The sequence below is a fragment of the Numenius arquata genome, chromosome 9 (assembly GCF_964106895.1).
Source record: "Numenius arquata chromosome 9, bNumArq3.hap1.1, whole genome shotgun sequence".
In the NCBI taxonomy this organism is placed as follows: Eukaryota; Metazoa; Chordata; class Aves; order Charadriiformes; family Scolopacidae; genus Numenius; species Numenius arquata.
The window spans coordinates 5,626,114-5,637,611 of record NC_133584.1 but is presented as its reverse complement, the minus strand read 5'-3'; the positions used below and the strand labels follow the sequence as shown (position 1 = coordinate 5,637,611).

General features: G+C 43.3%; 1 protein-coding gene across 1 annotated transcript in view; it reads left to right on the top strand.

The window, feature by feature from the left end:
- The window catches only part of LOC141468464 (uncharacterized), a 198,983-nt gene extending 187,927 nt beyond the window's left edge, over positions 1-11,056 (top strand). Inside the window, exons 31-38 of the mRNA XM_074153557.1 lie at positions 1,692-1,820; positions 2,690-2,815; positions 3,509-3,637; positions 5,893-6,021; positions 6,316-6,444; positions 7,119-7,244; positions 9,695-9,823; positions 10,977-11,056. Coding sequence (XP_074009658.1) covers positions 1,692-1,820; positions 2,690-2,815; positions 3,509-3,637; positions 5,893-6,021; positions 6,316-6,444; positions 7,119-7,244; positions 9,695-9,823; positions 10,977-11,056 — 977 coding nt within the window. The remainder of the gene's footprint in view (positions 1-1,691; positions 1,821-2,689; positions 2,816-3,508; positions 3,638-5,892; positions 6,022-6,315; positions 6,445-7,118; positions 7,245-9,694; positions 9,824-10,976) is intronic.
- Positions 11,057-11,498: the final 442 nt, after the last annotated feature.

The window sequence follows — 11,498 nt, the reverse complement described above, 5'->3', positions numbered from 1 at the left end:
GGTGTGTCCTTAACTTCATGTCTTGGTGGAAATGAAGTAGATGTTGCAGGGTTCTCTCCTTGATGCCAGGGTTTGCACATGAAACAGATTTTCTGTACTGACAGATGGAAGCACTGATGAGGAAGTATTCATTGAGAAGAAGGCATGGTTGAGAAGGGCTGGGGAGAGTATCTTCATGTTATAAAAGTGTGTATCTGTTTAGTCCTGATGATCTGCTATCCTGATTTGAGCAGAAGCCAACTTTCAGTTTTATTTTTAAAGGCATCCCATTAAAGTTTGACTGTAAGCTCTCCCTCTCTATTGAATAGTTCAAAAAATCCAGAAATTTCTCCAGCCACGCAGACCATGCTTTCATGCCGTCAGAAAAGAGAGAAAATATATAAACTTATTTATGCACAGATTGCAAGAGATCTGTTGCTTGGAGACGTGTGCAAATATATATTCAACCAGATTTCCAAAGTAGCCGTAGACTTTCCTTTTGCTAGGGCAAGAGAAGGAAGGAAGGAGCAAAGAAAGGACATATAGAGGAAGTATAACTGGTGAATGATGATCTCATTGCTCTAAAAGCACCAGCTTCTCCCCCTTCCACCGGGAGAACAACCTGCACCTCCAGAGTTCAGTGGTGGCACACTGGAGGCAACCCTGATGGACGGAGACACATGCCTAGCAGCTCTGCTCAGCTCTTCTCATTCAGTTCCAGCCTCTCTCACTCTAAAGAGGATCTTGAAGACATAAACTAAGCATGGTAGATGCATTCATGCATTCCTGATCTTGTATTCAGCACTCCTTCAACATTAGCTGCCCCAAAAGAAACCAGAAATACTTACTACCACCTGGAAAATCTCTTCATGGACAGCTCGTTGCCATGTAACACCGGCTCAGCAATCCATCCAGGTCTAACGTTTCTGGTAGTTATTACAAAATACAGTTGCTTTGTTTTTATTCTTCAGGGAATTTTCTGGCTTTGCATTTATCTCTCCCCTATATCTCTCTTCTGAGAAGGTATCTTCTGAAATTTCCTGTTATTGTCATGTGCACATTTTCATAGTCTTCCATGTGTAGCCCCCTAGATGTGCCAGTACAACGCCAACTCCAGTTTGGAGAGAGAGTAGATCATGGAGGAAAGAAACTTTCTCCAACTTAAACTTTTTTAAAAGATGAGGCCTGCCCCAGTATCTGTAACTGGTCAGGTAAAACGACAGCTAAAGGGGGCAGAGATGGCTCACGGCTTCTCAACCATCGCAGGCAAATCAGGCTGTTGCTGCCCAAAGGAAGAGGGACGCAGGGCCCCATCTCTCCATCTCCGCCATAGGAGGGAAAGGGGGAACAGGTTGGTTTGGAGTAGAAATCCAAGGGGAAAAGCTCTGAATAACTGGGCTTGCTTTTCTCGCTACCATCATGCATGAGGAGCGGGCAGAGGCAGGAGCAGTCAGACCAGGCTTGGCAGCAGCAGTCGGTCCAACTCTCCAGGGGTTTGACACTACAAGTCAGCGCTGCCTTGCTGCCTCGAGCAGTGCATTGCCCAAGGCAACCATCTGCTTGTCCATGCCCACTCCTGGCCCTCTAGAAGTGAATAGAGTTACAAAATGAAAAATCTAATTTTGGTTGAAAGCAACAAAGTGGTTATGACATGAAATGCAGTGGGCCCAGTAGCAACATAGACTAATCGCTATTTTATTCTTTTAAAACAGGGTGTCCAAAGGGTACTTATGGTCCAAACTGCCAAAACCCCTGTAAATGCATGAATGGAGGCCATTGCGACCCCGTGTCAGGAACTTGTGATTGCACGCCTGGTTTCATTGGAGCCGACTGTAGTAAAAGTAAGCCAACATTCATGTTCTGCTTCTTTTGAAAAAACAGCAGAGAGAATAATCTGCATAAAAAGCTTGTCGGTAGAAAAACAGACAGATTCCAGCTACCTCCTCCTTGAATTGTAAATCAGGATTCCAGCTTTGTAAAAAATCTCTCGCAAAATATTTTCCCTCTCTTCTGCGTGCGTAGAAGCAAGGACACTCGTCCCAGGATTACAACCCTCTTGCCCAAATTTATTTCTAGAACCAGCTCAGCATGAATTGCTCAAGTTCCTTCTTCCTGTCCAAAATTTCTAGGTTGAGAAATTATCTCAATATTTTGCTTCACACTGTGGTGCCATTAGTTTAAATAAATGGGAAAAAGATCAACTTTTGTCATGGCAAAACTGGTAAAGACTCCATGGCAACCCTACTCTTACTTCTCTATTTCAGAACTAAATTGTGGGGCCGAATTTCTGTGCTATTTCCAAAGCTATGATCTCTGTGAAGTTCTCGTCAGCTTATTCTCAGAAAGGCAATGCTTTAATGGTTAGTAGCCTATAGCTTTGCTCTTCAGCACAAGAGAGTGTCAGTATTAAGGATGAAAAGATGTGTTTAGTTGGAAGGATGAGCAGCTGATGTTTCAGTTGTACACTCACCTTTTTGGTAGGAAACCAACTAAATGTTCCACGTGAAACCATGGATTATATTTATAACCTCAAGTAAAGTTTCAGAGGAAGAAGCAGACATGTCTTTGGATGGGGTTTGGTTTCATAGTTGTTGCTTGTTAGCTGAAATAAACCCAAAGCCAACTCTACCTATAAGATCCTGACTATGTTAAAAATGAAAACTGGCATTGGATACCCAGGGTGTTTAACAAAAGGCCATGTTTCCTTCAGCTTGCCCTGAAAATCGATATGGGAAGGACTGCACCCTGTTCTGTGCGTGTGGTAAAGGTCAGTGTGACCCACAGACTGGCAAGTGTACCTGTCCTCCCGGCCAAATGGGACCCAGCTGTCAGCAAGGTAACAAAGCGGGACCTGAGGTCATCTCGTCAGTTGGGCACACGCGTATAACAACCAGCAAATAAAACTCAGCGCCAAACATTGTTTATAGCCGTGTTTCCCAATGCCTTTGCTTGATAACGTTGCAGTTTGCCGTGCACTTGGCCTCTGTCCCTCTCCTCTCCATCACCCTGCCTTTGTCCTACCCCTGTCTCCTGCCCACATCTCACTGCTTTACTCCACCACGCTTGGTACCCTTGCACTGGTTTCTCCTCAAAGCTGAAGTGACTGATTTCAGAGACTGTGGTCCAAGCAGAATGTAAAGATGGGGGAAAGGGTAGTTTGAACAACACAACATGAGCAGTGTGAGGGCACTGTGGGTGGATGGGACCAAATTTAGAAGCAAATCACTTGAATTGAAAAAGTGAAGGGAAAGGATGTACAGAAGAGGAGGAGTTAAGAGATGGGACAAAGGGATGAGAGCAGGACGAGCAAATGTGGAGTGAAACCAAGCGAGGAGATACGGTGGGATAGAGAGTGTTTGGATGAAACTGCTACTAAGCATGGAGTAGAGTGTCCCACAGCCCTCAGGAGATACCAGGCACTTGGGATACTCTGTGGGGAGCATGTGTTTGTATTTATTCCCTGTCACCTTCATTCTTTTTGGGGATGTTAATTTATAAATGTTTTTCAAACTTTGTTAATTCTCTGTAGTGTGTCCCCAGGGACAATATGGCCCCAACTGCCAGCTGACATGTACCTGTCAGAACGGTGGTATCTGTGACCACGTGGATGGCAACTGCACTTGTGGGCTCGGCTGGATGGGAAGATCGTGTGAGAAAGGTAATTTTCTGCTTTGATGATAGTGGATATGTACATTGAAGCAGGGGTTTGCGGTGTCTACAGACTCACAAAAGGGGACAGTTTTTGCTTAAGTAGACTCCCTCCCAGCTACATTTGTCTGTAGCTTCTCTCATGCAGAAGTTAGAGCTTTAGGTCTTTAGAGCTGCCCCTAGTTAGAGCTTTAGGTCTTTCTTCAAAGGCAGTTTCTCCTGAGTCCTGCTCTGTAACTCTCATAAATTCCTTTCCACAGACTCTGATTTCTTCTCCTGTCCAACTTCTGTGTTCTTTTGTTTACGGGAACATTGTTTTGTATCTTCTTTCATATGCTCCTCTGAAGTCAGCAGAAGCCAGCATCTCCCTCCTCTCTTGTTATGTTCTCTCTTGTTATTCTCTTCCCTTTGACATTAGACTGTAGTTGAACTTCTCATGTGTTGACTTCTCTGTTCTGACAACATCTGTCCAAAGCAATTGAGACTGTCTTGCTCTCACCCTTATTTCTCCATGACAGCTCTCCCAGACACAAGACAAAGCACACTTAGACAGAATAAGTTCAGTTTTCACTCCAGAAACCCTCCTGCCAGCCCAGAGTAGAGCTTTTCCACGTCTTTCTGTCCATCTCCCAAAAGTCATTCTGCATTTCTGTGTTCCCATTTCTCTTTCCAGTTAAGAGACAGCTGTATAGTTACCAACGTAAATGTTCAGGAAACCATGAGTTTACTGGTATGATGTCAAATAAATAGTTAATTCTGAGTTCATGTTCAAGACAACATCATCATTACATCATAATTGCCACAGTACAACCTTCCCAGCACATTCTCAGGCCCTCATTTACAGCCTTTCTGTCCCTGGCCTCTGTAGAATATCCACCTCAAACTCCATACATATCTTTACCAAGAACTGGTCTTTATAGGGGAGTGTCCCTATGTAAAAGCATTATGTAGAAGTGATACTTTTTTTAGCAGAATTCTGTGTAATTGTTTCACTTTGCACCTGAGAAGACTCAGAGACCAGCTTCACATATGCATGTGTGCAGAAAAGGAAAGATGCTAACTACATGGAGCCACTCACAATGTGACCACTGGGGGCAGGCACTAAAATGTCCCCCCCAAAAAGTGCATTTTACCAATAACTGGATAACTTCACATTGCATGGGCCACCTAGAGATGTACTCATCTCTGTTTGTCTGTTCTTGAAGTCTCTGTGACCATCCATGGGCTGCATTTGGGTTGCAAAGCCCCAGTAGGGTCACGGAGGTATCACCACATGGACTAGTGGGTGTATATTGTAGATGTGCTTAGATAAAACACCTCTGGTGTCAAGCGTGGGGGGCAGACATGCACACATTGCATACAGGACTGTGTGTTAGATCACAAGAAAGACCTTCACTGTTTATCTTTTGACAGAGACAACCAAGTTATTGGAAATTTGAGTCTTGATTTCCACAGCAGTGTGGGTTTGAGTGTGTTTTGACTAGAAATCAAAGGCAGTTAATCAGGCATCCTTTTTCTAGTGATTAGATATGATGTTCGTAAAAGATCTCATCTGACATTTGCAGAGTTATGAATCTGATTATTTGGACGGCCACTCTCATTTAAGTTGGTCTGCCCAGATTCAAATTAGCACAGCAGTGGGGAGTTAACTTTTGCAGAAATGATGCCTACGTTAATTATATTGGCATAGTCACTTTTGCATGACTTGGCTTTCAGTAATTTGAGATGTGTTTAGTTCTGTAAAAGCAGATATCTCATTATGCGTGGAAAGTCTGTTGCTATGTGTGAAAAAGAGATCCTCTGGGTTTTATTAGGAATTGGAATAGTGTGAACTCCAATGATAACACAGAAGAGGAAAAGCGATGTGTTTTCTTTCACACTTTCTAAGTGTCTAAAAGAAAATATTGTCGTAGATATAGAAAGAAAAAAAAGAAGATACAATTTATACTATTTATTGTGTGGCTTTACAACACATGGCACATTGACTATATGAAGAGAAAAATTTAAAAAGGTAAACTCTAAGAAGTACAAGGAAACTGCTGTTTGAACATCTATATATTATAAAAAATTTCTCAGGAAAGGATGTAATTGTGTCATAGCTGTGCAGAAATGTTGTGTCTTCATAACAAATGTTCTCCTTGGCTCTGCAAGTTATTGTATGGGCATCATATCTTGGCTATACAAGCTGTCACATAAGAGCTTTTCTGGGTAGGGGCAGTGATATTTTTTGGTTTGTCTGCTTTTCTGTCTGTGTCCTACCAGCAGAATGTCTCCCAGGGAAGTATGGGTCTGGCTGTGGCTTGGACTGTTCGTGCCAGCACAACGGCACCTGCGACAGGTTCACGGGCTGCTGCCGATGCCCCGAGGGCTACTACGGCCACTCCTGTGAGCACAGTAAGTGGAGGCACCATGGGCATCCAGGTGCCCTGGTATCCAACAGTAATGGGATGTGGGGCTTCAGAGTAGTCACGTAAACACCTTGCTGGTTCAGTTTTGGGGTGTCCCAGATCAACCAGCTGCTTCCAGATCTGAGTGGCACAAGTTTAAAAGCACGTGGCATTATTAGAGTTAATGGTAGGTATCACATTTGTTGACTCCCAGAGGAACATAGCTGAGAATATGTAGGATTTTAAAGGGATGTATGTTTTTCTTCATAAACCTTCCTCACTTGATGCTTTCATTTTTCAGGGTGTCCCCTTGGATTTTATGGACTAAGCTGTCTTCATGCATGTGCCTGTAAAAACGGAGCGAGCTGTGATGCAGTGACGGGACAGTGCATTTGTCCTTTGGGGTATCAAGGTGTCCACTGCGAGAAAGGTACTTATATCCCTCTAATGTAAAAGAAAAAAACAAATGAACAAACAAACCCAAAATAAAACTCAAAAAGCCCCATGTCATTACTCAAATACTTGTTTGCCGAGAGCAACGTCTTCCGTATTTTGAGCTTTTTGAATATCCTGAAACGCTAGATTTGGGATTGTTTACCTGTTATATAGCTGGGCATTCTCATTCCTTAAAAATTAACTAATCTGGTTCCGATTAATACAGTGAAAGTCCTGGTCTCTGTGATGTCTTGCAGCAATGAGTTCCACATGTCGTTTATTAAAAATAAGTCCTTTTTACTGATTCTAAATTTGCTTCTAAAACTCCAAATAAGATTATTAAATAGGTGCATGTCAGACCATGTTGAGTGTTATGGAATGGTCTTCTAGAGAGTTCTAATTAAAAATAAAAATAAGTGGCAGTTACATTTCTGGGACAGATTTACAGATACCTTTGATAGGTTAGATCAGACAAACCCAACATAAGGAGAGTTCGTGTAAATATTATGCCTATTCCACTATGTTCGATTCTTCATTAAACTTGGTATTTACACTACCTTCAGTGGAGAGTTTATGAGCTTTCCTCTGAGGCATCCTGGAGAAACTCCTCCGGTTTAATGTACGTCTTGCCATTCAAACGTGCATCTAAAAAAGCTCTCTTGCCTCCAGGCTGCGACAGGGGCTGGTTTGGAGAGAGGTGCCAGCGTCAGTGCGACTGCGGAGATGCTCCATGTGATCCAGAGACTGGGAAGTGCCTTTGCCCACCTGGGAAGACCGGAGAGAAATGTGACATTGGTAAGGATAATGTTTTCTGAGGGCTGGACTATGTATAGTTAAACCTGTATGACCTGTTGGTCTAAGCGTAACTGTGAAAGGACATTTGCCGATATTCAAGAACACATTGTTGGTAGCAAATTACTCTTACAGGTTATCAACAGCTTTATCAACAGGCCGTACCTCTTGATTTAATCAATATTTGAATTGCTACACTAATAGGAAGACTATTTATGGGTCAGCTATAAAATGTCATTTGCCTTGAGCTTTGGAGAATGTGCGCTAGTGAAGAACATACCAAGAAGCCCACAGTTTTGCAGATGTAGTTGGGAAGATTCCAGAAGGCGCAAATGGGCATGAAGGAATCTGATTGTCATGTGTTTTGTCACACAGACAGTTGTCACCCTTTTCAGACCAATTCAAAAGTATGTCCAGCTCCAGGTTCACTTCCCCGGGAGGCAGGGAGGAATCCCTGCGGATGAGGGTAGTGGAGCTGCAGCAGCTCTGCCAGCCTCTGGGGTTCAGCAGTAGTCCAGGAACATTTAATCCAAATAAAATTCCCTCATTTGCAGCACAGGCACTTGGACGGTGTGTTTGGGAAATGGTTGGCCCACGACAGCAGAATGATTTTGTAACAAGGGTATAAAAATAGGTGAGAAAATTCTCCTGTAGGGAAAATCAGTCCCATTGCTTGTGCCCTGATGAGATGGTTGCAGGGTTGAGAGGCAGCAAGGGCAGGCAAGATTCTTGAGCCAGACTCTGATCACAGTTACGGCGGAGTAAATTTAGGTTAATCACAGGAGGAAAAGGGATTGCAGTCATTTAAACAAGTGTAAGAAGAGATTTGTGATCCTAACATTGTGGCAAACAAGATAAAAGGAGTGAAAGTCCGTGTGCTGGTGTTGGAGGTTCACACCAGGAACCATAATCCTCCCGAGCCCCTGAATCACGGTGGGGGAATATTATTTCTACTTTTGTTCTAGGATAGGGCAGGAAACAGCTTTAAACAGCCTGTTATTAATACAAAATAATTGCTGGGAGCTTAAGTGCTAGTGCAACCTGCAAAACGAAAATGGAAAATTATTTTCTTCCCTCTCTGTGCTGTCCTGTGATCAGAAACCAAAGCCACCCAGTCTGCAGGAACTGATCAGATGGAGGACACCAGCCAGCCCCACAGCCAGCTCAGCGCTGGGCAAGCGGGGGCCTTCCCAGCAAAATTTTAGGCAGAAGTGGAACGCAAGGGGGAAGCTCAGCACCAAAAAATGTGAACCGAGGCTTTGCTTCTTGCAAACTCTAGGAGTCATTTTTATTTTTCTTAAATCAGCTAGGGTAGGCCCCGTCCATGAAAAGCTGTTATGGGGTAGGTTTTATTTGCATTTTTATTTTCAATTAGGCTCAGTTCATCTGTGATATAACTGTGAGCAGCTGTGACTGTGCAGCGGCCATAAAGATAAAAGGCCTGATTTTAATTTGAACTCTGGTAAAGCACCCATTAAACAGGCAAAATGTTAATTAAAAAAAAAAAAAAAAAAAAAGAGAGGGAATATAACAGACTTTTATGGGCGCTCTTTTTCTGTAGTAAATTAACATTGCAGACTTTCAAACAGATGTCTTAAATACACATTGTTATTAACATGAAAATGTGGTATTACATAAATTAAAATCAGGTCCAGAGGTGTTTGGGGAGACCTTTTCTCATAACATTTCCTAATTGAAAAGGCCAAGCTCCGAGCGCACAGGGAGAGTTCTCCCACGTGTTGGGGCTGCAGCTGATGCAGGGCTCGGCAGCGCTTGTATTTACCTAATGGTGCCTGTGTGAGAAAGCCAGCGCCTTGATTATTTACAGTATTTTCCAGCGAGGTGAGGGAGAGAGGGCTATTGTTTACGGTGTATTTAGCACCCTGCCTTGTGACCTGCTGCTAACTTTTCCTTCGTGCCATTGCTCTGACTGCATTTAAAAATTGCAATGAGAATTTATCAGCCTGGGTATGAAATGTATATGTATTTGGGAGCGAGACATTTGGTGAGTTTCATTTGCCAGGAGGCAGCAGAATTGTGCAATCGGGGTAAGACATAAGAGTGTATATAAAATGGATTAATTTTCAATTTCTCATTCTCTGCGTGAAGGCTCTGTGCTGGCACATGCTGACAGCCAAGCCGTGCAGTGGAGAGGGGCAGGAGATAGTGTGGATCCAGGATGCTGACAGTAACTTTCCTGAGCAGATCCCAAGCTCTTTTCTGTTGGCCTGTCAACCCCTGTTTTTTTACACCAGTAATGATTTCCATTCTGGGAACCTCTTTAGGACAGCTGGGCTACAGTTTGGGCAGACCATGTGGTAGATGAAACTTGAAAACTGCAAGGCTTTCCAAAATGTCATCTTTTAATGTTAACAGATGTAGGTGTCTAAGTAGCTTCCTGATCCCAGAGAACAGGGAGACTCACCCTCTTCCAAACACTTCTCTCCTTCCAGAATGCAGGTCGGACCAGTACGGCCCCAACTGCTCCCTGCGATGCCAGTGTGCCAGCAAATCCCAGTGCAATCCGTACAATGGGAACTGCATGTGCCCAGCCACGTGGATGGGGCCAACCTGCAAAGAAGGTAACACAAGCTGGAGATGTGCAGACTTTCTTAGTAGAAGAAATCACACATCAAGACCAGGCTGGATGAGGGTTTGAGCAACCTGGTCTAGTGGGAGGCATCCCTGACCATGGAACTCGATGATCTTTAAGGTCCCTTTCAACTCTAGCCATTCTATCATTCTATGATTCTATGATTGGTGGTGGTCAGTAGACCATTTGGATCCACCATGCAAACGTAGTGCTCAGCAGCAGCCACCACAGTTTGTGTTGGGCTGTGTGAGGCAGAATCCATTCTGCATTTCCATCTCTGGTGAAAAACTCGGAGCCTGTGATGGCACCAGCTTTGTTTGGAAGGGTTGTGTTGGTGTGTGCTGTCCTCCTAAGGGTCCAGGTGCCTGATGGTGCAAATGCCAGGAGTCGTTCCAGGTGGTTGGGAGGTCTTGGCCAAGCTGAACTGATTCAGTGCAGTGGTTTCCCCTCAGACCAGGCTGTGAAGTGGAGATCTTGCACAGCCTGCTCATGGATTCCCGAGGCTGCCTCCAGCACAGCTGTGCCAGAGAGCTGTATGTTCTTCGCTGCCTGCCAGTATGAAATCTTGCCCTGAAACAGTTGATATCCACAGCCTCTGATGAATAAGATGAATAAGGAGGTTTACTTGCTGTGCATCCTATCACGTTCACTTACTTTTTTTGTAGAGGTGTCAGGTTTTGAAGAGCATGGTGAGATGCGATAAGCCAGATAATTAGGTAAAACGTTGGAAAATAGATTTGGATTGATTTGTGAGTGTACTAGAGCCCTCATTGCACTATCAAAAAAGTGTTTGGGGTTTTACTGTTTGGGTTTTTTAAATTTAGGTAATTTCTCTTCTTCATGAGATAGAGTACTGAGTGAAAATTTCCTCTCACTTGCAGTCTAATCACAACTGGCTTGATGGTGATATCATACAATTCTGCATTTAGTTTAGGAAATACTTTGGGAACCTTCCATTTGAGAGGTGTTTTATTGCGTTGCCTGCCCTCTACCTCTGTGAGGAGGTCAGTCTAATTCAGTCCTCTGCCTTCTTTCGAGGAGTACCATTTACTGAATTATTTAAGTGTAAATTGTATAATCTATATAATATTTCAGTATTGTGTTATATAGACCTGAAACCATGTTTCTACTTAATTCTCTAGGTGGCCCTCCAAAGCTTCCTTTTTATGAAGAACAAACTCAAGAAAGAGGGAATATTTTTCCAAGAGCTCTACAGCAGTAACATTTGGACTAATAAATGAACTGTTTTATATGCACAGACGGTATTTGAATTTGGATATGAAAACAGCTATTCAATTCAGCTTGAATTGTACTGAAGTATTCACACTTCTTATGGAAGACTACAGAGGCCGTTTAGTAGCTGGATCCTTTTAAGAAGTTGAATCTGTTTCACGTATTTATTCCTAGCCTCTTACCCCTCCATTAATCTGCTCTGGACATTCTTTCTGATATATAGAATATAATTCATTGTTTGAAAGCTTGGACATGTTTTTAGTAAGACCGATTCCAAAGAGTATCAGGATAAGCAGAATGTGACCTGTCAACTTGCAGTGAGCCACACCACGTACAAGTGACTTTCTAAACCCCCTTGACAACCGGTGTGAAATTTAATGAGCGTTTCAAGGATTATGAAGCCGATATGGATCTGCTGCAAAGTCACATTG